The sequence below is a fragment of the Castor canadensis genome, chromosome 12 (assembly GCF_047511655.1).
Source record: "Castor canadensis chromosome 12, mCasCan1.hap1v2, whole genome shotgun sequence".
NCBI classification, from domain to species: domain Eukaryota; kingdom Metazoa; phylum Chordata; class Mammalia; order Rodentia; family Castoridae; genus Castor; species Castor canadensis.
In genome coordinates, this window is record NC_133397.1 from 23266581 (window position 1) to 23293007 (window position 26427).

General features: G+C 44.3%; 1 protein-coding gene and 1 pseudogene across 4 annotated transcripts; one reads left to right on the top strand and one right to left on the bottom strand.

Annotated features, from left to right (window-relative positions):
- The first annotated feature begins 4 nt into the window (after positions 1–4).
- Positions 5–25348, top strand: Gckr (glucokinase regulator). 4 transcript variants are annotated; one of them, XM_074049393.1, is made up of 20 exons: positions 5–141; positions 981–1058; positions 2019–2174; positions 2354–2422; positions 3024–3092; positions 3583–3656; positions 3942–4008; positions 4158–4211; positions 5626–5720; positions 8565–8670; positions 10310–10428; positions 11112–11210; positions 11411–11508; positions 11821–11897; positions 12273–12369; positions 12563–12660; positions 12740–12823; positions 21045–21194; positions 24360–24494; positions 24951–25348. In XM_074049393.1, exons 3-20 carry the CDS (start codon positions 2160–2162, stop codon positions 25119–25121), a joined length of 1677 nt encoding a protein of 558 aa, XP_073905494.1. In that variant the 5' UTR covers positions 5–141; positions 981–1058; positions 2019–2159; the 3' UTR covers positions 25122–25348. The 4 variants fall into 4 exon arrangements, with proteins under 4 accessions (XP_073905494.1, XP_073905495.1, XP_073905493.1 ...); XM_074049394.1 differs by lacking the exon at positions 5–141 and having other exon boundaries at positions 965–1058; XM_074049392.1 differs by lacking the exons at positions 5–141; positions 981–1058 and adding an exon at positions 1163–1601 and having other exon boundaries at positions 11411–11502.
- LOC109679179 (large ribosomal subunit protein eL42-like) lies at positions 18472–18766 on the bottom strand (annotated as a pseudogene).
- Positions 25349–26427: the final 1079 nt, after the last annotated feature.

Consider the following 26427-nt stretch of genomic DNA (forward strand, 5'->3'; position numbering starts at 1 on the left):
CCGTCATCCCCCTCCGGCTCCCCCCACCGGGTTCTCTCCCGGCTCCTCCCACGACCCTCCCAATGGCGGCCTCCTGGCCCCCAGCCCTTCTCTCTCCCTGCTCAAGCCGTGGAGCCGGCGGGGACGCGGAGAGAGATGCAGGTGCGAGGGTCCCGGGCACCTGGGAGAGCCCTTCCTTCCCCTGGTGGAATTAGCCAAGCTGGGAGGAGGAATACCACCTACGGTGCTGGAGGGCACTAAGAGGAGAGGAGACAGAGGGATCGAGATAATAATTGTTTTAACAATCTCTTGTAGACTGCGTCAGCTTTTAAGTAGGCTTCCCATTCATAAACTGATTTAATTCCTTTCGCTTTCTCAATCATCCTTTCATTTATTCTGTACATATTTTCTGAGCATCTCCTATGTGCCTGACATTATGGTAAGAGCTGGAGATAGTGACTGTTAAGAATGCTGGGCTTATAGGGACAATTAAAGAGCAAAGACATAGGGTTCTCATGTTTCTCTCTCTGTCTCTCTCTGTCTCTCTCTCTCTCTCTCTCTCTCTCTCTCTCTCTCTCTCTCAGACAAATTGGTTAACCTGCGCCTCAGGTTTCCCACCTGTACAGCACAGTGTTTGAAACCTCACAGGGTTATACATCTTAACATTACGATGTGAATGAATATTAATTTACTTCTTAGTTGTTGCACTCGTTCAATAAACATGTAAACCCTTAAATTATTTCATGCTTTGGCTGAGTATGAAATCTGGAAAGACCAGGTGCTCAGCCAGCTATGTGATCTTAAGCAACCAACTTAACTTCTCTGAGCCTGTTTGATCATCTGAAAAATGAGGGTGTCAAAATTGACTTCTTAGTATTGATGTACAAAATGAAGTACTGTATGTGAAAAGTGCCTAGCTCAGAGAAAATAGATGCTGGCTAATTGTATTTAGGGCAGATTCTCTGGCCCTACTTCTCACTGCTGTGTTTCTATTTCGGCAGCATTTTTCCTTTGTGATCTCCGTATCAGTGTATGCACACCTGGGGCTCTGAAGCTTCTCTTGCCTGCTTTCTGAGAGGGTAAAATGGGCCAGTGGGGCAGGGAGGGACTATGTGTGTTGAGCATGTGATCAAGCCATGGCCAGGTCCTCTGACTTCTGCTGACCCCAGGACCCTGATCTCTGACCTACTGGGGCATCCTGGTTTCAAAGCATTCTTGCCCAGGGATTCTCCCTCGTGTGGGTGCTGTCCTGTACTCCCAGGCTCCAGGCCTTCAGAAGAAGAAGGCACTGTGCCTGGAGGACAACAGTAATGAACCTCTTGTCCTTTTCTTTGGGAGTAAAGCAGAGGCCGGCAAAGAGGACACCCCAAAACTTCCCCAGAAGGCTGGGGGCCAGGAAAAGTAGAGGTGCAGGGGGTGGTGCTCAGAGAGGCCACAGTTCGTGGGTTAATCATCTCTGTGGCTGAGATAAGGCCCTGCCAACTCGAAGCAGAGTCATTGTGACCAGAAGAGTTCGTGTGGCTGAAGAGACAGGCAGGACACTGTGTTCACAGCACAGGACCATGCCAGGCACAAAACGGTTTCAACATGTGATTGAGACTCCAGAACCTGGAGAATGGGAGGTGAGACCACCCCCCCCGCGCCGTGCCACCTTTTTTTCAGACAGTTTTCCTATGCAGCCCAGGGTAGCCTCAAACTCCTGATTCTCCTGCCTCAGCAGGAATGCTGGGATTAAAATGTCTGCCACCAAGCCCAGCTGGTCTTTCTTGATATTGGCCTTCTGCACTGATTCCTAGAATCCTTTTTCATCTGTCCTTCCCTCCACACTGGGTTTCTGTTTCCTTCTCCTTTCTTCTTATCTTCCCTCCTGATCTTCCTTCCCTTACAGGCCTGTGAAACCAAGTACATGCTAAGTTCCTGGTGTGTGCATGTGTTTGTGTGTCTTCAAACACTGTGCCTCTCACCACTCCCACCTCCAGTGCAGCAGGCATGTACAGGCTTTGGCTTCCTGCCCCCATCTGGGTCCCCCTCTTCTCTAGTTGTCTGGGTATGAGGCAGCCGTGCCAATCACAGAGAAGTCAAACCCACTGACCCGGAACTTGGACAAAGCAGATGCTGGAAAAATTGTTCAGTTGCTGGGGCAGTGTGATGCTGAGATCTTCCAGGAGGAGGGGCAAGCCATGCCTGCATACCAGGTGACCCAGACCCTTCCCCATGACACTGCAAATTCAGATGCCAACCTAATCCTGTCACAACCTCCGCTCTCCCCCAGTACGGCTCATGATTTTGGAAACCCTGAGACCCTCCTCCTCCCCCCATCCCAGTCTGCCATCCTCCTTTTTTCTTGCTTCTGATTCCTGCTTGTTCCCTACAGCGACTGTACAGTGAATCAGTTCTGACCACCATGGTGCAAGTGGCTGGGAAGGTTCAGGAAGTTCTGAAGGTACAAACCTTCATCTGCTCTAGACTTACCCTACACTTTCTTTCTCTCTCTCTCTCTCTTTCTCTGTTTCTCTCTCTCTCTCTCTGTCTTTCGGTTCTCCCTATTGGATTCTTACTGTCATCTTATTCATCAATATCAATTATAATAATAACTGCTAGATGCATAATATTTTATAATTGACAGTGCACTTTCATTCCTATTACCCTTGCAAAAACCTGTGAAATGTGTTATTGTCTTTTTTTTTTTCAGATGAGAAAATAAATGCTCAGGCTAATCACAGTTGCTGGCCCAAATGTACCCAGCTGATAATTGCTGGATAATGCTGCTTTTATTATTTATTTTTATTTAGTTGACAAAACAGCTGTCAGTCCTGTCTGGAATAAGTAAGAGATTAAATAAGTAGCTAAAGTAGAGATGGGGGTCAAACTGAAAGCTCTTTCTCCAATCCAGTGCTTTTTTGCTACACCACATGGCCTTAGTTTTGTTCAGTTTTGAATGAGAAGAGGAATAAGGAGACCTTCTAAGTCCTTTTCCATAAGTGACAAAGAAAAGAACATTCTTCCCTCTACCTGAGCTGGGAATAACAGCTTTCCTTCCTCAGGATCCAGATGGGGGGCTGGTGGTACTGAGTGGAGGAGGCACCTCTGGCCGGATGGCATTCCTTATGTCGGTGAGTACCCTGATCCCCATCTTCCTTGCTGCTCCCCCTGGGGTTGACCCCCTGAACCAGAAAGCTCATCATAGGTAAGTTACCAGGGGGACCCCTCACTAAACCTGTGCTCCGTGCCTCGCTCTTCATCCTCCAAAAGCCAGATCCCACCATGGAGTCCCATTTCTCCTGACCCCGCTGGAGCCCACCAGTCTATTACTAATGTCTCTACATCCCACACATCCCTAACTAATCATCTCTAAGTTGCATCCTTTCTTTGCTGTCCACAGTTTATTCTATATGCAAACATAATTCGATACACTGCAATTAAGTAGCATGGAATCCAAGTTGCATCTTAAGTGGCAGATTCCAAGTAGGAATTCCAAGTAGGACTGTGTCAAGTTCTGGCCTAAGAGAATCAGCCTATGGCTTCTGCCCTGTAGGAGTTGAAAATTCAAGCTAATTGTTCCTTCACTATCATTACCTCTTTACATCCTCTCCCTCTCGGCAGGTCTCCTTTAACCAGCTAATGAAAGGTCTAGGACAAAAACCTCTTTACACCTACCTCATTTCAGGAGGTGACAGGTGAGTCAACTTGGCATGAATGTTTTGCTTGGCTTGAATAACTTTAGACAAAGATTATACCCAAAATGCTGCAGTCCCCACCATTCCTTATTACCTTACATTTTACCCATTTCTGACTGGCCCTTGTAGGCATCTGAGTTCTTCAACTCTGTCATGATGTCTAAACGTAGGTACTCATTCAATGATAGTTTTCTTTCATTTCCTTCTCTCAGTGTGACCTTCCCTAATAAACCATAGGTGTCTGCTTCCCAACCAGTGCCAGTGACCTTGTGTCTGCCCTCTTAGGTCTGTGGTGGCCTCTAGGGAGGGGACAGAAGATAGTGCCCTGCATGGAATTGAGGAACTGAAGAAGGTTTGTTCCTTCCACTCATACTCAACCAGAGACCTTTGTTCCTTTTCATGGGGACAGTAGCCCCAACATTCAGCCAAAGCCTGTTCCCATCCTTGGCCCTGGCCTTGATATAATCACAATAGATTTGTACCTTTCCCATCCTCTCCTAGGTGGCTTCTGGGAAGAAGAAAGTGATTGTCATTGGCATTTCAGCGGGACTGTCTGTAAGTATGAAGGCGGGTGGAGCGCATCAATTTTACAAGGAGGACGGGGCTGGGAATGGACAGCATGAAGGCACATTGATGAGGAGGGCATTAGAAAACAGAAAATTTCCACAGGGAATTTTTATTTTAGTTTTACTAATGTGGATCCAACTGTATGGATATGGGAAGAGGGGAAAGGACCCTATCTCAGGGTAACCAAGTATTGATCCATCAAAATCAAGATAGACTAGTTCAGGGGTCAGTATGTTATGCTGGCAGCCAATGTGGCCAGAAGCTTGTTTTTCTAAATAAAGTTTTACTGGCACGTTGCCTTTTGTGATTACATACAGTCTATGGCTTCTTTTGTGCTACAACCCTAGGGTTGAATAGTTGGGCAGAGATCAAAGGGCCTCCAAAGCCCTTCACAGAAGAATCTGACCCCCAAATGAGTCCCTTGCTACTTGAACTATGGTCCCTGTACCAGCAACACCTGGGACTTGTGAGAAAGGCAGGACCTCAGGCCCCACTAAGTTCAAATTCGCATTTTAACACAACTCACAGATAGTTTGTTTGAGAAGCACTGGACTAGGTGCCCCCCCTCCCTACCAAGTTTCCCGTCAACTCTTTAGTTCTCTAATTTTAAGACATCAAAGAGAAGAAAACTACATCCAGCAGTGGATGGTATGGAAAGAGAACCAGGATGTTGACTTAAAGGAGCTTTCTATTTACTTGTTTGTTTGTTTATTTGCGGTACTTGGCATTCAACTTGTGGCCTCATGCTCGTTAGGCAAGTCCTCAATCATTGGAGCCATGGTCCTAGTACAAGGAATTTGAAATTTAGTTCAGTAGTTTTCAAACTTTGCCATGTGGAAGATTTCCTTGGAGGAACTTTTTAAAAATTTACTACCCTTGGGGTACTTGTTAAAAATGTGTCCCCATTTCAAATTTGGGCCTAGGAACAAACATTCTTTTCTATTTCTTTCTCTCTCTCTCTTTTTTTTTTTGGTGATACTGGGGTTTGAACTCAGTGTTTTACACTTGCTAGGGAGGCACTTTACTACTTAAGCCATACTGTTAGCCCTTTCTGCTCTGGTTATTTTTAAGATAAGGTCTCTCTTTTTACCTGACAAGCCTGGGCTGCAATTCTTTTGTTTAAGCTTCCTTCAGTAGCCAGCATGATAGTCATATGCTACCACTCCCAGATTTTTCTGTTGAGATGGGGGTCTCATGAGCTTTTTTTTGCCCAGGCTGGCCTGGAACTATGATTCACCCGATCTCAGCCTCCCAAGGCTTACTAGGATTACAGGTGTGAGCCACCATACCTGGCTGGAATTCACATTTCTAACAAGCACTCTAGGAGATTCTGATGCATGCTGGCCTTGAACTACATTCAGAATAATTCTTCCATCATGGTCTCCTTTCTTGTTATCATCAGGCTCCCTTTGTGGCAGGCCAGATGGACTACTGCATGGATCACACAGATGTCTTCCTGCCAGTCCTGGTTGGTTTCAATCCAGTGAGCATGGCCAGGTGAGCCTTCTGTATTGACTGGCCAGCCCTAGGAGAACGTGGGAGGGGACATGTCAAAGTCTATAGTACAATCACAGAGGAGAGGACAGATGGATATGGTCTTGTTTGCCAAATCTCAGAATATTATAACAAACATGAGGTATCCCTATGCTTACATGTTCCCCCCACCTTGGTTGGTTTATTTAATAATTCTTACCTTGTTTCAGAAGGGATCGAAGACAATTTATAAAAGTTCCACAAAATACAAGTCAACACACATTCAAATTGAATGAATGGGATTAAAGAGGCAAGGAAAAAAAAACAGGAGGAAAAAAATGAGGTCAGGAAAATGTATATCCCAAAGATATGTACTTTCATGTGGGGTGATTCTGAGCATCTTTTAAAAGTAGTAGCAGTGACTTTCAAAGGGCCACCTACTTCTACTTCTTGTTCAGTTCTCTCATCTTCATGCCCTGCTCTGCCTCATTCCAGGCACCCTTTTGTTCCTCTCTGGCTACTTGGATGTCCCCCCCTCTTCCTTCCCTGAGTTACAAAATTACCTCCCTCTTATTGTCTCCCTAAATGGACATTTGTTTTTGGTGGGAGTGGGGTTTGAACTCAGGGTTTCACCTTGCAAAGCAGGCTCTCTATGGTTTGAGCCACACTTCCAGCCCTAAATGGACATTTTGATCTCAAAGTCAACATGTTAGATCAATAGTGCACGGATGTAGTGCATGAGTTGCTTGGAGATTGTTTAAAAAATTTTTTTTGTTGGTTTGCGGTAAGATACTAAAATTTATATATTGGAGGGAGGGTATTGGGGTTTGAACTCAGGGCCTCCACGCTTGCTAGGCAGGCACTCTACCTGCCTAGCCATTCTGCCAGCCTTTTTTCTTTAAGGCATCTCTGGAGATTTTGCGGGGAGGTATTTTTGAGACACAGTCTCACTACATAGCTCAAACTAGCCTTGGACTCACTATGAACCCCAAAGGCTGGCCTCAAACTCACGATCCTCCTGCCTCAGCCTCCTGAGTACTGGGATTATAAACATGTACCACCATGCCCAGCTGCATCCCTGGAAATTCTGATGCACAGCTAGGTTTGGAGGGACTGGTAAACAAACCATTGGAATGGACTACTGGCTGACACTGAAGGCTTCTTGTTGGTGGAGCCATTGCACCAAAGGGTTTTTGATTACTTTAGAGCAGCCTTGTGTAGTTATTGGAGGTCTTGGGGAGGGGGATGAGCAGGTTCTTTCTGAGGTACTCTTCCTAGTTCCAGACTCTAGGCTTGTAGTTTAATTCATATGAAGGTGTAAACAAGTCTGAGATACTTTTAACCCTGATCCTTTGCATGGAGGAGTCTCCTTCACCAAAAATAGATCTACTGCAGTGATGCTAATTTCAGGCGCTGTGACTAAGTGAAATGAAGAATTTCAAACAATGTAGGTATGGAGACCTTCCAGTTGTTCCTTAAATCAGTGACTCCCAAACTTGGCTGATCTTCAGAGTCGTCTGGGAAGCTTTTGAAAAAATACAGATTGTTGGGCTCTGCTCCAGAACTGCTGAATCTGAATCTCAGGGTGGAAGTGGTATCCAGACATGGGTAGTTATTAAAAAACAACTCCCAGTAGATTTTGATGCATAGCAAAGTCTCGAGATCTTGATTTTTAATTTTTTGGTGGGACTGGGATTTGAACTCAGGGCTTCATGCTCACAAAGCAGGTGCTATACTGCTTGAGCCACTACTCTAGCCCGTTTTGCTCTGGTTATTTTGGAGATGGGGTCTCTAGAACTATTTGCTGGCCTGGAATCACAGTCTCCTGAGCTCAGCCTCCCAAGTAGCTAGGATTACAGGTGTGAGCCACTGGTGCTCACACAATATAGATACTATCTCCTTTCTGCTTAAGTCTCCTCTTTCTTGGGTCTCTAGGAAGTTTCAGAACTAGTCTGAGAACAAATGATAGGAGGCACTTTGTACAAAGGGTATGAAATACATGAACCTTGTCTGCCTTAGAAGTCATACAGAAGAAGAAATATAAAAATAGTTTAAGAACAGATGAAACCTTTGCAGGAATGGAATGATAGGGGAAGTTCAGGATGCCATGTGGAGAGGTAGCTCTTTGAGGTCCTATCACACCAACTGATTCATAAATTATCACCTAGGAACTACAAATCTTTATTCTCTGAGAATGATTTGTAACCAGCAGGTAACAAGCCTGTAGCTCTCTTGTCTCATTAGCACATTGCTTTCTACCTGACTAATTTATTCAAGGAAGGTTCACCAAGGACCCTTATGTACTACACTTCATACTGCACTGTTATCCTTCCCTCAGATAGTGAGGGTTCTTTTCTTGGAGGTATTTTCAGAATACATTTCAGGGAAGGGCTTCTAAATGATCCTAAAATGGAAAATAAAGTGGCAGTCTTGACAGTTGGATGACAGGCGTTCCTCTGAGGGCCCATAAAGGGCAAGGTTAGTATGCCCATGACAGCAGGGGTTTATGTTAGGACCAGAATACAATATGATTCTGGTTTCTGGCTGGAACTTTAAACTTGAGTGTTGGCTTTGCTCTGGACTTACTTTGCTGAATGGATTATTATTAATTCAGAAGGGATTGGAGACAGTTTATAAAAGCTCCACAAAATACAAGTCAACACACATTTTCAAAATAGGGATTGAAGAGGCAAGGAAAACAAGAGCGGGAGATAAAAATGGGGTCTGGAGCTCCAAGGCATATCTCTATGGAGTATTAACCTCTGACCCCAATCTCAGTGTGGGGCATTGATCCTAACTCTCAGCTAGATCCTTTTCTTTAGATCTTCCCAGACAATCCATCCAACTCTGTGTCTCTCTGTCCCCTAGAAATGACCCCATTGAAGACTGGAGTTCAACATTTCGGCAAATAGCAGAACGCATGCAGAAAATGCAAGAGAAACAGGAAGCTTTTGTGCTCAATCCTGCAGTCGGGGTAGGATCTATCTTTCCTTGTCCCATGAACTCCCCCACGCATCTGGTATGCAATTGTTTGCCACCTGCTTAAGGCCTTGGATTTTAGGTTCTGTTCATCTTGCTTAAATTCTTCAGATATTGTGCATTAATTAATATGTTTTAAATGTAATCCCACTTTCTCCTTTACATTCTCATCTTAAAGTGTTTTTTTTGGGGGGGGACTGGAATTTGAACTCAGGGCTTCTCACTTACAAAGCAGAAACTCTTCTGCTTGAGCCTCTCCTCTAGTTCATTCTGCTCTGGTTATTTTGGAGATGGGGTCTGGAGAACTATTTGCTCAGATGGACCTTAAACCTCAATCCTCCTGATCTCATCCTCCTGAGTAGCTAGGATTACAGGCGTGAGCTACTGGCACCTGACTTCACCTTAAAATGTTTTACCTTTTATTCCCACGCTGTATCTCAAGTCAGTAATCATTAAACACTTCCAATATCTGGGGCAGTCTCTGATTAATGAGCTATTTTCTATCTGCGTACAAACAGCTTTGAGTAGCTTTGTTTTGTGTGTGTGATATTGGGGCTTGAACTCAGGGCCTTCACCTTGAGCTACTCCACTAGCCCTGTTTTTGCGAAGGGTTTTTTGAGATAGGGTCTTGCAGAACTATTTGCCTGGGCTGGCTTTGAACCATGATCCTTCTGATCTCTGCCTCCTAAGTAGCTAGGATTACAGATGTGAGCCACCAACACCCAGCTTGGCTAGCTACTGTTATGTCTTATTCAGTCTCCCATATATCTCAAATATGGGCTTAAAATGGGATGCATTTTCATTCCTTTGCCTTTCTACATCCTTTCCATAATGGCCAGGCCATCTTAGCCTCTGGGCCCCCTGCTCTTTCTATTCCTCTGGGTTGTAGATGAATCTCACTATCACCATGTACCTTTAGTCAAAGCTCTGCCCATGCCTCCCTGTGCCAGTGGTGGGACAACTGTGATCTCTTCCTTCATCTGAATGTTATGCATGAGTTCCACAGATTTATCTCCTTTATGCTCACCTCTCTTTTATTCTGTATGTACTTGTTGGCTTTCAATCTTCTTTCCTCCATCACTGCTTTTATCACTCTCTTTGCCCAATCTTGGTTTGGTGTGCTGTGTTACAAATCTGTACTATTTCAATGATGCTTTATGGGTCTGACTAAAGCCTGTGAAACATGGTATTTGGATTAGTACACTATCACAAAACTTGATGGTGGAGGGGGGTTTTCAGAAAGAAAAGCACTCTCTGAAAAACCCTTGACCCTGCTAACAAGAGCCCCAATCACTGTGACTTTCATTGTGACTTCCTCCCAGAGTGTCCTGAATGTACCATAGGGATGACCAGAGGTGACCCTTTCCTTGTCTCCTCTCTTTCAGTTAGCTCCCTACCCCTAGCACTCCTCCTCACAGCACACTGGGAGCCACCAGTACCACCAAAGGCATGCTCAGGAGTCGCTAACTAGTGTCCATGCCCAGGGGTCACCAACCACATTCCTATCCAAGGGTCACCAACCCATTCCATGTCCAGAGGTCACCTACCACATCCCATGCCCAGGGGTCGCTAACGGGTGAACTTCAGGGTTTTCCCTCTTCTACCACTTCCTCTGGGTGTCATTACCTCCTCAGCCTGAGGGTCTGAGCGGCTCCTCCCGGATGAAAGGTGGAAGCGCCACCAAGATCCTGCTGGAAACTCTGTTATTAGCAGCCCACAAGACTGTGGACCGGGGCATTGCAGCCTCTGAAAGGTAGGGAGGGTATGGACAAGCAGGAGATCAGGTAGGGGTGGAGTGGGGGGGATGTGGGGGATGGCAGGTCCAGATCTACAGGGTAGCTTTCAAGAATCCTTGGACTTGGGCATTGTCCAGGTCATGTAGGCTAGAGCCTATTTCTTGCTATGGCCTCCTGCCATTGCCAGGTGGGGCCTCTAGTCTTGCTTCCATACTGACTGCTCACTTACCTCCTCATCTACTCAGATCCTGTCCTCCCCCCAAGGCTCTCTCTCCTTTATTCTTTTTCCTGCTCTTCAGTTTTGTGCTCACTGAAGCCTTTTCTGCCCCTCCTGAATGCAGTCTGGCTCTAGTCTCTGTAGGTCCCCCAGGGACCAGCAGTGCTTAGTTTTATGGGAATTGCGACTTCCTCTAGGAGGGGGTGGAGGGATACCTTGTCTTTCTGAGGGGACACTGACCCCTTTCTGGGATCTGGTGACTTTGTGTGTGTGTATGGTACTGGGGATCAAACCTAGGGCCTTGCACATGTTAGGCAAGGGCTCTACCACTAAGCTACATCCCTGGCCCTTGGTGTTTTAGACAAGGTCTTGCTGTGTAGCTCAGACTAGCCACAAACTCATGATCCTCCTGCCTCTGCCTCCCAAGAGCTGGAATTATAGGTATGGACCACCATACCTGGCTACCAGTGACTTTTCTTCTAGATGCCTTCTGGAAATCCTTCGAACATTTGAGCGAGCTCATCAGGTGACCTACAGTCAAAGCTCCAAGATTGCCACCCTGATGAAGCAAGTCAGTACCAGGTATGTGGATATCCATTTGCAGGGGACTTCCTGAGAGCAGGGGAGGCTCTGTGGATAGGTTGACATGGCGATGGTGATGGGTCTACGTGTTGGAAGGTCATGGCTGACCTCCGATTTGTTTACCCCTGTGCTCTTCTATGTGCATCTCTGGCCTATTTTCATGGTGATCACTCATGTCCTGACCTCTAATTTGTTCTCAGCTTGGAGAAGAAAGGTCATGTGCACTTGGTTGGCTGGCAGAACCTCGGCATCATTGCCATCATGGATGGAGTAGAGTGCATCCACACCTTTGGTGCTGGTGGGACCCCAGTCCTGACAATCTTTCTGATTTCCCCTGACCCAAAACCACTGGCCCACTAGTCAAACCCTTCCCTGCCCACCCATGGAGGGTCCTCAGTGTTCATGATGCCCTACCTAAATAGGCATTTCAGTCAAATGCTTCTTCCAACTCAATCCTGGGTCCCTCAACTCCAGCCCGTGCTATGGCCTCCTGCATGGGTTCCTACTCACCCCAAACCCTCCTTTCTGCTTCCTTCAACAGCTCCCTAAACCTAGCGCCATCCTTTCTTATAAAGCCCATCATTCCTCTTCTTGTTCTTCAACTTCTCAGATTTCCGAGACATCCGTGGCTTTCTCGTTGGTGATCACAGTGACATGTTTACTCAGAAGGCTGAGCTCACCAACCAGGTCAGAGGAGGGACAGGACTCGGGGGAAGTTTGAAGTTCACTGGTGTGCAGAGGGTGGGAGAGGAGGCGAAGGTAGAGATGGGTATAGGAACACATGGGATAAATTGTCTAGAGAAGGGATATGGATTAGAGGTCATGAGGCTTTGGGGCCTTGGAGCGTGGAAGGCACTAGATTTATCCCTCAAAATTTGGTTCCAGTCCTCTGATTTGCTATATCACTTTGGGCAAAATACTACCTTTTTTGGAGAGGTGGGTGGGCCTGAATAATACTTCTTTTTTGAACCTGACTTTTTTACCTGTAGTCAAAGAGCTGTATTAGATGTTTTTGCTCTAGAGTGTTTTCCTTGGAGGGACTCTCCCTTCTTCTGTCTCCAGGGTCCCCAGTTCTCCTTCTCCCAGGAGGACTTCCTGACTTCCATCTTGCCCTCCCTCACGGAAACTGACACTGTGGTCTTCATTTTCACCCTGGATGGTGAGAGGGACAATGGGAATGGTGGGGTGAGGGTCCGAAAGCAGTAGGGTGATTCAGAGGAGCTGTCCTTTCTGGGTCTTAGGACACCTGCTCAGAGGGACGGACAGGGGTGAGTGTCTTGAGTGGACACTAGGGTGGCAGGAAGAACGGCTGCATAGGCTGCTTTTCACCTCTGATCTCTCCTACTCCCCAGATAACCTCACAGAGGTGCAAACAATGGTGGAGCAGGTGAAAGAGAAGACTGCCAGTATCCAGGCCCTGGTGCACAGCACTGTGGGGCAGACCCTGCCGGTGAGAGCCCAGTCTTGAGGAGGGGAGCCTGGGCAGCCATTACAGCCAGGCCTTCCTGCTTCTCTCTGTTTCTCCTCAGACCCCTTTGAAGAAGCTTTTTCCCTTCATCATCAGTATCACGTGGCCACTGCTTTTCTTCGAATATGAAGGGAACTTCATCCAGGTATGGGGGATGAGAGGTAATACCTGCAGTGAAGAGCTAAGAGGGGAGGGATCCCAGAAATTAGAAAACGCACACCTAAAGAGAGAAAGCTTGAGTATTTGAGGTCCCCCACCAAGCCACCAAGGTAGCGGGATATTGGGTTCAGCTCTCTCTAGGAATAGGTCATCAGTCCCTTAACAGATAGTCACTTGCCCTTTGGTACAGGTTAACTGTTGGTAGCTACTCTAGTGATCATCACTATTCAAAATCCTTCGGTATGTGGCACTATGTTGATTTCAGTGCAGATGTTACACTGATACAGTCCCTGCTTGATAACGAAATTAAATTCAAGGCACACACTGATAATAATCATAGAAATAACAGTTTGTGTGCACTTGCAGCTGAGATTAGAGTGGGCATCAGGAAATCTGGGTGCCAGTCCAGCTCTGCTGTGTGGCCCAAGAGGAGAAAGCAATTTTACATCTCTGAGCCTTGTTTTTGTCACATATCAACTTCCCACCCTCCACAGAGCAGAACCAGGCCCTTGATGGGCTGACTGGAGAGATGTGATCTCTCTCTCACCCACCCATTATTCAAACCCCGTCCTTCAGGAAGTTGACCAGGCACACTGGCACACTGCCTCAATGAACTCAGAATTCCTATGGAAACTTTCCTGCCTCTGAGCAGGAAATCCACCAAGGCACATATTTGTCCTCCTTTCCAAATGACGTTCATTTGTCACATCCCTGCTTCTTGGAATGCTTCCCACATGCTTCCTTTCATATCTCCTGTCTTCTAAGAAGTCTTCTCTAATTAACTTCAGATCGCTTGGCTCTCCATGTTATATGCCCTAACCCACACTTACAGACTCCTCCATACTATCACAATACCTAATACACATCTGACTCTGCACCTTACAAACTATCTCATGCCCATTAGCTCAGTTCTCATAACAACCTCCTAAGGGATGTGTGTTTAATGCCCCCATTTCTCTTAACCAGAACTAAGAGATGAAGACGTGGTGGTCATGACCGCATAGCTGAGACATGAGTCAGGACTCAAACCAGGTCTTGTGACTCTAAGTACATACGAAATAAATTCCAGCCATGTGTAAAAGCTGAACCAGATTCTTTCATTCATTCTTTCTTCATTCATTTAATAATATTTTTAAAGCACCCATGACATGCCTAGTACTGTTCCAGGGATAGGGTACGGGAATGGTGATCTGTGATCTTTTAATTATCTTTTTAAAAAAATGTTATAATTGCAATATATTTTATTGTAAAAACTTTAGAAAATGCAGTAAATGCAAAAGAAGGGGAAAAAACATCTATAACCCACTGTCTTACAAAAACAACAACAATAACAACAAAAAAACACTCTCATAGATTTTGGAGAATGACAGATTTTTGTTATTGTTGGGTTTTTTTGTTTGTTTGTTTTTGGCATTACTGGGGTTTGAACTTTGGTCTTTGTACTTGCAAGGCAGGTGTTGTACCACATCCCCAGCCCTTTTTGCTTTGGTTATTTTTTAAAAATCATTTTTATTAATACATAGTAGTTGTATGAGAGTTTCATTGTGACATTTCCATATATGCTTGGAATGTTGCCTTGGTTATTTTTAAGATAGTGTCTCATGTTTATGCCTGGACTGGCCTGGACCACAATCTTTCTATTTATGCTTCCTGCATAGCTGAGATGGCAGCTGCATGCTATTTAGTTGAAATGGGGTCTCAGGAACTTGTTGTTCAGGCTGGCCCCGAACCTTGATCTTCTTGATAGCTGCTTCCCGCGTAGCTAGGATTTCCAAGTTGAGCCTCTGCTCCACAATAGGCTGTTTATGTATGTGTGGTGCTGGGGATAGCGATCAGGGCTTCATGCGTGCTGGGCAAGTGCTCTGTCACTTGAGCCATGCCCTCAGCCCTGTTTAGTTTTGTTTTTGAGATAGGGGCTTGATAACTTTGGCCCGATGCCTCTTGAGACCTCTTTTCTATGCATATTTAAATATACTGTACAAAAATGGGACCACACTTGACATGCTACTTTTACATTGCCTTTCTTCACTTAGAATTATGACCCCTGGGCGGGGTTTGTGGCTCGAGTGGTAGAGCACTTGCCTAGTAAGTGCATGGCCCTGGTTCAGACCACAGTACCATCAAAAAGCAAAGCAAAAGAAACAAGATCATGAACTCTTTTTTTAAAATTAATATATTTACATCTTTTTTTTTGGTGGAACTGGGGTTTGAACTCAGGACTTTGCACTTGCAAAGCAGGCACTCTATCACTTGAACCACACCTCTTATGCTGTCATTTTTAATGCCAATGTAGTATTCCATGGTATGGATGTACCACAACGCATCTAACCTTAATTGTCCAACATGGAGACAATTTCAATATTATGAATTTTATCGGAATGCTACACTGAATATCCTTATACATGCACATACCTTTGGACATTTCACTTATTTCTGCTAGGTTGAACAACCAGAAGTGGAATCACTGGGCCAAAGGGAAGTGTAAAATTATAACACTTTTTGATACACATGGTCAAATTGACCTCCAAAAATGTTTTGCAAACAAAGCGTGAAATTTCTTGTTTCTTCATAAACACTTGCTAGCATCTTTCTAACAAAGACATGTACCAAAACAAAAGGCATTTCAATGTTAATTTAATTTACATTTCTTTCCTTACTATGGGAGCTTATTTCTTAAAAGTATATATGGGTCATTTGATTTTTTTTTTCTTTTTTCCATGTCCTCTTTCTTCATGTCTTTGGATACATTCACTTATTTTCTTTCTGATATATAAAGCAAAGAAAGTAGCTTTTTTCTTTCTTTTAATTTTTTTTGGTGGTATTGGGATTTGAACTGAGGGCTTTGTGCTTTCAAAGCAGGTGCTCTAACTGGTGGAGACACACCGTTAGCACAGAATGCAGATTTTTTCCACTTTATATTTCCCCCAGTTAATTATTTTCTATTATCTCTATTTTTGATGTAGCAACATTTTATTTAAAAATCTCTGTACTCAAATTTCTCAGTCTTTTTCTTTGTCTTTCAGTTAATGCTGGCTTTATCTTTCTAAATGGGTTAAAATTGCTTGAAAGTAGGAGACTTCCATAGGGGCTTGTAAATCTTTAGTTGTAGAAATATTTTTATTGTAAACTTCTCCCACGCTTTTATTTTGAAAACTTTCAAATGTATAGAGAAATTGCAAGAATAGTACAACAAACATGTTTCCATAGCCTTACCAATCTTTTGCTACATTTGCAGGATGATTGGGACATTCACACCGATTACATCAGAGAACGTCCCCTGAGAACTAAGGCATTTGTCTATATAACCACAATATAGTTATCCATCAGGAAAAACAACTAATCCAGTACTATTTAAAATCCCAAGCACAGTCATGTTTCCCCAGTTATCCCTGTATTGTTTTTATTTGCTGGGTCCAGAATCTGATCAAGGATAAGGCATTGCATATAGGAATAGGTCTTTCTGGTGTCTTTTTAATGTGCCTACATCATTTTTTTTCTCTTACTACATTGCTATTTTTGAAGGTTACACAAATTGTTTTTCCAGAATCTGCCTAACTTTGGATTTGCCTGGTTATTTTTTTTGTAATATCCAGGTTAAATTTTTTGACAAGAGCACTGCATAGGGGAGGTTGCAACTCGACCTATGCATGACATCAGGAGGCAGGCAGCTGATATTAGTTTGTCCCTTTATTGGTGAGGCTACATCTTGCCCCTTGGTTTAGGTGACATCTGATAGATTTCTCTGCCTCTTCTTGTTCAGCAACTTTTCACCCATGTTTTTAGCATGGGTTGAATCAATTATTATTATGGTGGAGTTTTTTGGGTGGGACAAGGATTTGAACTCAGGGCTTAGCCTTTACAAAGCAGGTACTCTACTGCTTGAGCCACACCTACAGTCCATTTTTTTGCTCTGGTTTCTCTTGGAGATGTGGGTCTCACAAACTGTTTGCCTCGGCTGGCCTCCAACCATGATCCTCCCAATCTTAGTACCAAGTAGCTAGGATTACAGGCGTGAGCCTCCAGCATTTGACTCCTATGGTGGTTTTAAACTGGTGATTTTCTGTTTCTATCAGTTCTAGCTATATTCACTAGTTGGCATTTTTCTATAGAGAAAAACTTTCCCTTCACTTCTCACCCCATCTGTTTGTTTAGTGTCATTGTAGACTCATGAATGTTTTGTTGTTGTTAAATGTGTTTTTAATACATTCCTGTCATTATTATTCGTTTTGATGCTCAGAATGAGAACTCATTCAAGTTGGCTCCTTCTGACATCCCTGCAGCTGTATTTGAACAATCTTTGCTGTGCTTTGCTTTTGCCGAACAAAAACAAAAACAAAAAACCTCCTTCTTTGGCAAAGGGTAACATAATTTTTACATCTTGTGTGTTTTGCTTAACAAGATGTTCAGGAAACAACTTCATTGCACAGCTATCTTTCCCATTGCTGTTTCCATGTGTGTGTGCACACATGCAATAGTTTACCTGCAACCTCTGGTTCCCACACTTTGATGTTAAAATAATACTGCAACGAATGTGCACGTGTTTTTGGTATGTTAGAGTGTTTCTTTGGGATAGATTTCTGGAAGAATTAGGAAAATACCTGGGTCAAATGGTACACACATGTGAACTTTGTTAGATATTGTAAAATTTCCCTCGAAGGGGGTGGTACCATTTGGCTTCTCACACCAGCAATATATGAAAATGCTCATCCATACAACCTTTCTTAGAGTATTGTTCAGCTTTTGGACTTCGCCACCTTGAGAGATGAGCAATGCCGTTCCTGTATAATTTCCTCCCTCTCTCCCTCCCTCCTCTCCTCTTTTCTTCTCTCCCTTCCTTCTCTCTCTCCTCTTTCTTTTTTTTTTTTTTGTGTGTGTGGTACTAGTGCTTGAACTCAGGGCCTACACTTCGAGCCACTCCCAGCCCTTTTTGTGATGGGTATTTTTGAGATAGGGTCTCATGAACTATTTGCCCAGGCTGGCTTTGAACCACGATTCTCCTGATCTCTGCCTCCTGAGTAGCTAGGATTACTGGTGTGAGCCACCAGTACCTGGCCTATCTTTCTTTCTGATAGGATCTTGCTATATAGCCCAAGCTGGCCTTGAACTTGCAATCCTCCTGCCTCCACTTCCGATGTGCTGGGATTACAGGCATGTAACACCATGGCTGGCATTTCTGTGTAATTTTCACTTGCATTTATTTATTATTTTAAATTGTTTTTCAATGCTGGAGATGGAACCCAGGGCCTTACACATACTAGGAAAGTGCTGTACAAAGGAGCTGTGTTCCTAATCTGTACTTCTTTTACAGAAGCTGGGCGTTTTTCACCTGCTTAAAGGTCTTCAGTGAGCTATATGCTCCTTTACTTTGCTCCTTTTTCTTTTCTTTTCTTTCTTTTTTTTTCTTGTGGTGCTGGGGTTTGAACTCAGGGCTTCATGAGCTCTGTGGTTCAGGCACTCTACCACTTGAGCCACTCTGCCAGTCCCTACTTTGCTCCTTTTTCTCTTTCTTTCTTACTTTCTTTCTTTCTCTCTCTCTCTCTCTCTTTCTTCTATTTTTTTTTTTTGGACAGGCAATTTTTCCATAGCTTCAGTATCTTCTCCTTAAATTAAGACCAAAAAAAAAAATTGTAACGCTTAGAACTGGATCACTTGGCTCTTTCTCTTCTTGTCTCTTCCCAGTTCAAAATGCTTGCGTCTCTTAATAGCCAGCATCCTCTTGGATCTGCACCACACATTCCAGCCTCAGCACAATCTTCTTTGTGGTTTTAGACTTCTTCCAAAAAATTGGCTTTGTCTGCCCACCATAGCCGCTCTGCTTCCGATCATAGCACCTCTTTCCTTGGCCATACAGGGAATCCTTGCTCTTCTTACAGGGGGTCACTTTGTGAGGCTGATGCTTGCTGCACTTCTTACAGAAAGTCCTTCAAGTTTTAGGTCACTTGACCGTCTTTGCAGTAGAGCTGCATGCAAATAGAAATGGGGATCCAGCATCCATGTACCTTTGCTCCTTTTTCTAGCAGTCTTTTAATCTTTTTGGAACCTTGATTATGAATTTCTTTATAAAGACATAGCTTTTTATGTCTGAAAAATGTTGTGAATATTTTCTCTGCATTTTAACAATGCAAAAACTGCCTTAATTTTTCTGAGGCTGAATTTATCAATTCTTTTGTTACTGAACTGGGATCTTGAGACTCAGAAAGCTTTTCCCAAACTCAAGCTACAATGGAATACCACCTGTGTTTTTCTTCTAATATTTTCTTTGAACATTTAGGTGTTTAATTCATTAGGAGTTTATTCTTGTGTAATGGGGTAAGGTGTGAATCCAAGTTTATATTTTTCCAAGAGATTATCCAATTGTTCTGATATAATTTTTCTGAGGTACTGGGATTTGAACTCAGGGCCTCACATTTACTTGAACCACGTTCCCAGCCCCAATATGATTTCTTAAGTCTATCATTTCCTGAGTGATTTGGGATGCTGCATGTATCACATACTCAATTTCCATGTGCATTGGTCCATTTATGGACTTTTTTTGTGGTGCTGGGGATTGAGCCTGAGGTCTTGTGCATGGTAGGACATTTCTGGAGTTTATGTTGTTCCACTGGTCTGTCTGTGGATGTGTCGGCACTATGTGTTTAATTACAGAGGATTTATGGTATGTTTCATACCTAGTAGTCTTCATTACGTCTTAAGGATTTTCTTGACTATGATTGCAGATTTATTTCCCCACATGAAATTTGGAATGAATTGTATAAGCTTTAAAATATTTTTGTGTTAATTATAGTCAACAGTGATATAATGATATAGCCCAGATTAGATGACCTCTGTCCCACAGGGCAGCGTGACGTACAGCCTAGAGCGTGAGTGCTGCATACCAGCCCGTTTCCTGCTGGTTGATCAGATTTCTGTTCTTATACTCAGTATCCTTGCTATGCACTTGCTAAATGTCTTCAATATACACTCTTCCAGGGGTTTACATGACTAGCTGTTTAGGAGTTAATAAAGAGATAAAAGTTGCACTAGCCTGTTTCCTTAGCTTGCTAGGACCACATGAACCCCCTCAACACATTACTGGATCCCTGTTGTTCATGCTATAAGGCTAAAAATATCTGCGTGGGCCAAGAACAGGTGACAGTTATACTCACAATGCCTTGTGTTTGTACAATGTTTTAGTTTTCAACATGCTTTCTCATTCATCCAGGAGATAATCAAGGTAGGAAATGCTCTCATCATTGAATCAGAAGACCTAGATTTAAGTCCTTGTACTGTGTCTCACTATCACATGAGCTTATCCAAGCTAATTTTCTCCTGACCTCTAGTTTACCCCTATGTAGAAATAAGAATAAGAAAAAAATATTCTATAAGGGTGTTGTAAAGATTTAATAGAATTAATTTTTAGAAAACATGGATTGAAGTTGGGTACAGTGCTCATAACTGTAATCCCAGCTACTCAGGAGGCAAAGATACGGAGGACCAAATTTCCAGGCCAGTCCAGGCCGAAAGTTCATGAGACAGAGACACCATGTCAACCCATAGCTGGGCATGATGGCACTGTCATCTTGGCTACATGGGGAACCTAAATAGGAGAATCTCAGTCCAGGCTAGCCAGGACAAAAACTCAAGGCCCTATCCCAAAAATAACTAAAGAGAAAAGGACTGGATGACAAGCTCAAGAGGTAGGGTGCCTGCAAGCACAAGGCCCTGAGTTTAACACCCAGTATGACCAAAAAGCCCCCAAAACCCTCCAAAAAACCAACATGTTTTAACCAGCAATCATGCGTCCACCATTGTCGAAAGGTCTGTGATTCTGGAGCAGAATTAGACACCAATTTCTGCCCTCAAAGAGGCTGTGGTTTAGTGGATGAGTCCTAGGACTAATATTTCTCCCTTGTTTGGTACCCAAGGAGCATAAGGAAAATTCTGGCAAGAACAAAACCTGACTATGGAAGGACTCAAAGAAGATATCTGTCCACCCAGGGGTCAAACCTGTAAATGGGTGACATTGCCAGGCTTGCCTGGGACAACTGTCCTAGGCTTGCGTTGCCACTGTCTAACTTTTAAACCCTGGGCTGCATTTTGGTCTCTGGTTTTCTATCGTTAATTTCCTGTCTGTTAATTTCCTGTCTGTTAGTGTCTGTTAGTGGAGCCCTTCCACCCTGCTGCTCTCCCACCCTCTCATTTTCCTTTCTTCTGTTTGTCCTTTTTAGAAGTTCCAGCGTGAGCTAAGCACCAAGTGGGTCCTGAATACCGTGAGTACTGGGGCCCACGTGCTTCTGGGGAAGATCCTACAAAACCACATGTTGGACCTTCGCATTGGCAACTCCAAGCTCTTCTGGCGGGCCCTGGCCATGCTGCAGGTACGAATATGCTGGGTGGACCACAGGGAACTGTCCTCAAACCCTGGGCTACCACAGGAGGCACTTTGCAGAGGCAGGGAGATGTGCAGGAGTCAGGGGTGATGGTTTTCTCCTCTGTGCCTCTCTCTGTCTTTTTTTTTTTTATCGGGCACATCCTCCTGAGTTTGTGTGCACATCCGGGTGTGTGTTTGTGAAATTATAACTATTAGCCAAGATTCTTTTAACTACAAGAATGTGATAGTAGCCCAATTCATGTTGGTGATTGCCTTGAACTGAGCAGTTGTAGGACAGCCAGATAATCTAATGATGGGATCTAGAACCTTCAGCGCTTAGGTCTACTGTCTTTTGTGTTGCTCTCATTTCAGGCAGGTTTTCTCCATTGGGTGGCACATTGTCCAGGTGTAGTATCTGCCAGACATCCTGCTGATTTGGCAACCTTACTGTGAACAGAGTTTATCTGTCTCTGTGATTCCCTGAAAATTTGTGGGGTGGAGGGATGGCAGTCACTGATTTGTCTTGGGTCACATACACATCCTTGAGCCAATCACTGTCCTCCACGGGACTACTCTGCCCCACCCGCCTCAAGTCCTTTTCCTTTAAGATGGTGACAGGGGCCAGGAATGGTGTTATACCCTTGTAATCCCAACACTGGAGAGGCTAAGGTAGGAGGAGGATTGTGAGTTTGAGGTCAGCCTGGGCTACATAGCGAGACCTTGTCTCCAAAAAAAAAGCTTTAATTAAATTTCATGGTCTGAGCACGTGGGAACAATGGTACCCCAGAGGATAATTCCAGGAGGGGGAATGAATGCTCACCAGATAGCATGATGGATAAGCCTGAAGGTCACTATCCTTGACCTTCAAGGTTGCTCATTTTAGCAAAGAAAAAAATACAAGACTCCCAGGTAAGCCTGAATTTCAGATAAGTAAGGAATACTTTTTTAGTAGAAGAATGTCTCATGCAATATTTGAGACATGTTTTTTCATTATATACCTGGAATTCAAATTTAACTAGATGTCTTGTATTTCTTATGTTTCTATTTGTTAAGTCTGGCAACCCCCTGTGAAAAGAGTCAATCTAAACTAGGTGTGGCTGCTCAAGCCTGTAATCTCACTTACTCAGGAGATGGAGATTGGGAAGATCATCGTTCAGGGTAAGCCTGGGCAAAAAGTTTTTTGAGGCCCCATCTCAACCAATAGCTGGATGTGGTAGTGTACATCTGTCATCCCCAGCTACGCAAGGAAGCACAAATAGGATTCTGGTCCAGGGTGTAATATAAGACCCTATCTCAAAATAACCAACACCAAAGAGCTGGTAGAATGACTCAAATGGTGGTGCATTTGCTTAGCACAAGTGAGGTCCTGAGTTCAACCCTAATACTGCAAGCAACCCTCCAACCAATCCATGCACAGTTAGTGAGCACCCACCATGTTCCTAAAAGAACCTGTGAACTTCACTCACATCCACCAGAACTACAATGATCAGAAGGCTTCGCGGATCCGTGATATTTGAGCTGGGCTTGGTCTTATGACTTGGATAGATGAAGGGCAAAAGGACATTCCTGTTAGAAATTCTGAGCATCTGTCAAAGCCCAGAAGGGGGACGAGACATGATGTTTGGGGACACAGGTCTGAGCAGAGTAGAGTCATGATCCTGAGTGGTAGAGATTATGAGGGAGCAAGAAGGAAAGGGATTGTGAAAGATACAACTTGCCAAACATACCTAGGCCTGTGCCATCCAAAACAACAGCCACTTGCCACCTGTGGCTATCGAGCACCTGAAATGTGGCCAGAATGGCTAGAGGACCTGAATTTTTGGTTTTATGTAAAGACTGAAGCAGTGTAATTTTTCATTAAATGCAACTTTATTGTTTTGTGATAGGATGGCATTTCAATTTTTAACATTGTAAATTAGGTGTCTAAATTGAGGTGTGCTGTAATCATAAAGTATACACCAGATTTCAAAGACTTATTACAAAAATATTGTGAAATAAGTCAGAGGTGGTGGCTCACATCTATAATCCCAGCTACTCAGGAGGTGGAGATCAGAAAGATCAAGGTTCAAGTCCAAACCAGGCAAAGCTTTCTCTCAAGAAATAAGGTAGGTGTCATGGTGTGCACCTATCATCCTAGCTAGGTGGAAGGCATAGGTAGTAGGATTTTGATCTGAGACCAGTCCTGGGCAAAAACTTGAGACTCTATCCAAAAAACAACTAGAGCAAAAAAGGGGTACATAGGAGTGTGCCTAGCACTCACTAGACCCTGAATTCAAACCTCAGTGCTGCCCAAAATGTTATGTATATAATATTTATGTGTGTTTGTGTGTGTGTATATCTTTACTCACAACTTTTCATTCTTTTGAGCCAAGGTCTCAAAAGACCTTGGCCTGGTCTCCAATCCAACTCATGATTCTCTTTCCTCAGCTTCTCCAGTGCTGGGATTAAGGCATGTACAACCACATCTGGCTTCACTAGTAATTTTTAATATTGCTTACATATGGAGATATTTTGAATATATTGGCTTAAATAAAATATATTCATTAAAATTGATTCCAGCTGTTTGTTTGTTTGTTTGAGACAGGGTCTCCCTATATAGCCCAGGCTGGCCTTGAACTTGTAAGCTTCCTGCCTCAGTCTCCTGAGTGTTGGGATTAGCAGCATGTACCACCATACCTGCCTTAGTTGTTTCTCTCTCTCTTTCAATTCAGCTGCTGGAACACTTAAAATTATGTACACGGCTTGCATTATATTTCTGGACAGTGCTGAGCTAGACAGAGGGAAGGACAGTGACAAAAGGGAAGGATTTGTGCTTGCAGATGTCTGGCAGCAGTGTGCAGGGTGCACTTGGTTAGGAAGGAAACGGGAAGGAGGAAGTTCAGCTTAAAATTACTAACATATGGGATTGTTAGGACATGGCTGAACATCTGACCAACTTGCTATTCATGGTAGCTTTACCCAGTCAATCCTGGCCCACTGCCAACCCCCCAACGTAGCTTTTCTTTATACTTGAGGATTATGGGATTGCACAAAAGAACAGTTCTCTACAGACTCTACAGTCAGTCTTCAGGATCCCAGCCTCCCTTGTTCCCAGACCTTTCTTCTCCATTGGTCCCATTCTCAGTTCCCTTGACCTTCTAGCCTTCTACTGACCTCCCCACTTCTTCCGCAGCGGTTCTCAGGACAGTCCAAAGCTCGATGTATTGAGAGCCTCCTCCAAGCCATCCATTTTCCTCAGCCACTGGCCGATGAAATTCGAGCTGCTCCCATCTCCCGCCATGTCCAGGTTGCAGATGAAAAGGACAAGGTATCCTGCCCACTGTTGGTCACTCAACAAACACTTACTGAGGGGTACTTTCAATATGTTAGGAACTTGGCTTGACCTTGGGTTTACAAAGTTCAGTGCTATTCTCTCTCCAAGAAGGTTCCCATTCATGGAGAAGATATGACTGTGACAAGTGGTCACAGAGGCATGAAAAAGATATCAAAAAGGAATCTTCCATTTTGCCTTGCAGGGGAGTCAGGAAGAGGAGGGAGAAGGGTTTTTTTGGGCTGGGTTTTGAAGGATGGACAGAAGTTTCCTATTCAGGGTGAAGATTTCTTTCTGCTCTTGACTCACCTCATTACCACTTTCTAGTTTTGGTAACACTGGATTCTATTCCCGAATCCAGTTGATGGTTCCTGACTCACACACAGGATGCTCAGAGTTCTCCAGATGGCTTCACTTTCTCAGCCTTCAGTTCTCCCTTCCTATTCCCCACAGGTGATCCCCACAGCCTTGCTGAGTCTTGTGTTCCGGTGCTCCATCCCTGAGGCTCAGGCACACCTGGCTGCAGCTCCTTCTGTCTGTGAGGCTGTCAGGAGCGCCCTGGCGGGGCCAGGTCGGAAGCGCAGCGCGGACCCCCTGGAAACCTTACAGCCTGCTGTGCAGTGAACCGGTGTTTCTGGGCTTATGATGGGGCCCCAGCCCAGGACTTGTGCCAGTAGCACACATGGTGGGAGGGAGAAGTCCAGTTTCCAGGGATGCCAACACCCCAGGATGGGGAGAAAGATTTTTCTCTACCTTGGGAGGGAGTTCTTGTTCTCAATCCAGTGCTTTTCACTTTCACTGGCTTATTCTGATCTTAGAAATAAAGAAATATGTCTCGTATTGGAAAATTACCCTTCCAAACTCAGTAAATCACTCAGAAGACCAGAGGTGGGACAGCATGGTGGCTTGGATTGGTCCCCAAAGCACATTTATTTCTTTAATTCTTCCCCCCCATTCCCTTGTCCTGTGACCCAAACCTTATTCCAGCATCCCTGTAGCCTCCATCTGCAACACACAACCACGAGTGCACATGCATTCACTCACACACACAAACAAGGAGAGGTGGGGACTTTAGATAATGCCAGGAAAAGAGGGAAGAAGCTGTGTCTCTAACATAGGTCACCCAGAGAAAGGCTGTTCTGATTAGACATGACAGGATCCTTGTTACTTGAAACCAGTAAGCTGAGGGCCTTTGCAGCACCCCTACCCTGTGTTTGTAGAAGGAACCTAAAGAACACTGGGGCGCTGGATACCCTGTGGTGACATGGCCCAATAACACTAGAAACCTCAGTCTTCAGTTGTTACAGGTTTGACAAATCAAAGGCACCTAGTCCATCCCAGATCCATTTCCCTCTCCAGTGCCTGCAGCAATGACCCAAATAACAGAGAACTGGCTCCCCCTAGTGGCAAAGAAAGGTACAGAGAATTGACATCAAGGAACATTTTTGGGGGATAAAACTTCCCCATGAAGAGGTTCCCTGGAAATTTTAGGCAGGAAGATGACTGCAAAATCTGCTAAACCTAGATTTCTGCTTTCTGAGGATAATCAACTTTTTATAGTTCAGTACTAGCCACAGTCTCAAGAATCCATCAGGGGTCTTGGAACATCTCCCCCAACAATAATGGGGACTACTGTATTTGTTGAGAGGTTTATTTGTTATTGCTGCTTTGGTTTGGTTTACTTTTTTGTTGTTGGTTTTGTTTTGGTGGAACTTGGGTTTGAACCCAGGGCTTTACATTTTCAAAGTAGGCGCCCTACTACTTGAGCCACATCTCCAGCCCTGATAATCAACCTTTTAAAGGCACCCATAAGACCCCTCCATCCACCTGCAGGACTCCAGCCTCTCTCTGAGCTGGACCACATCTTCCATTGCTGTCTTCCATTGCAGGACTCCAGCCTCTCTCTGAGCTTCCTGACCACATCTTCCAT

Bases quoted from the DNA above. Each gene is read 5' to 3' on its own strand.
- Gckr (XM_020154476.2), top strand. From the start codon at position 1,542: ATGCCAGGCACAAAACGGTTTCAACATGTGATTGAGACTCCAGAACCT. The intron at 1,602-2,018 runs GTGAGACCACCC...CCTCTTCTCTAG, and splicing joins CAGAACCTGGAGAATGGGAG to TTGTCTGGGTATGAGGCAGC. The intron at 21,195-24,359 runs GTACGAATATGC...CTTCTTCCGCAG, and splicing joins GGGCCCTGGCCATGCTGCAG to CGGTTCTCAGGACAGTCCAA.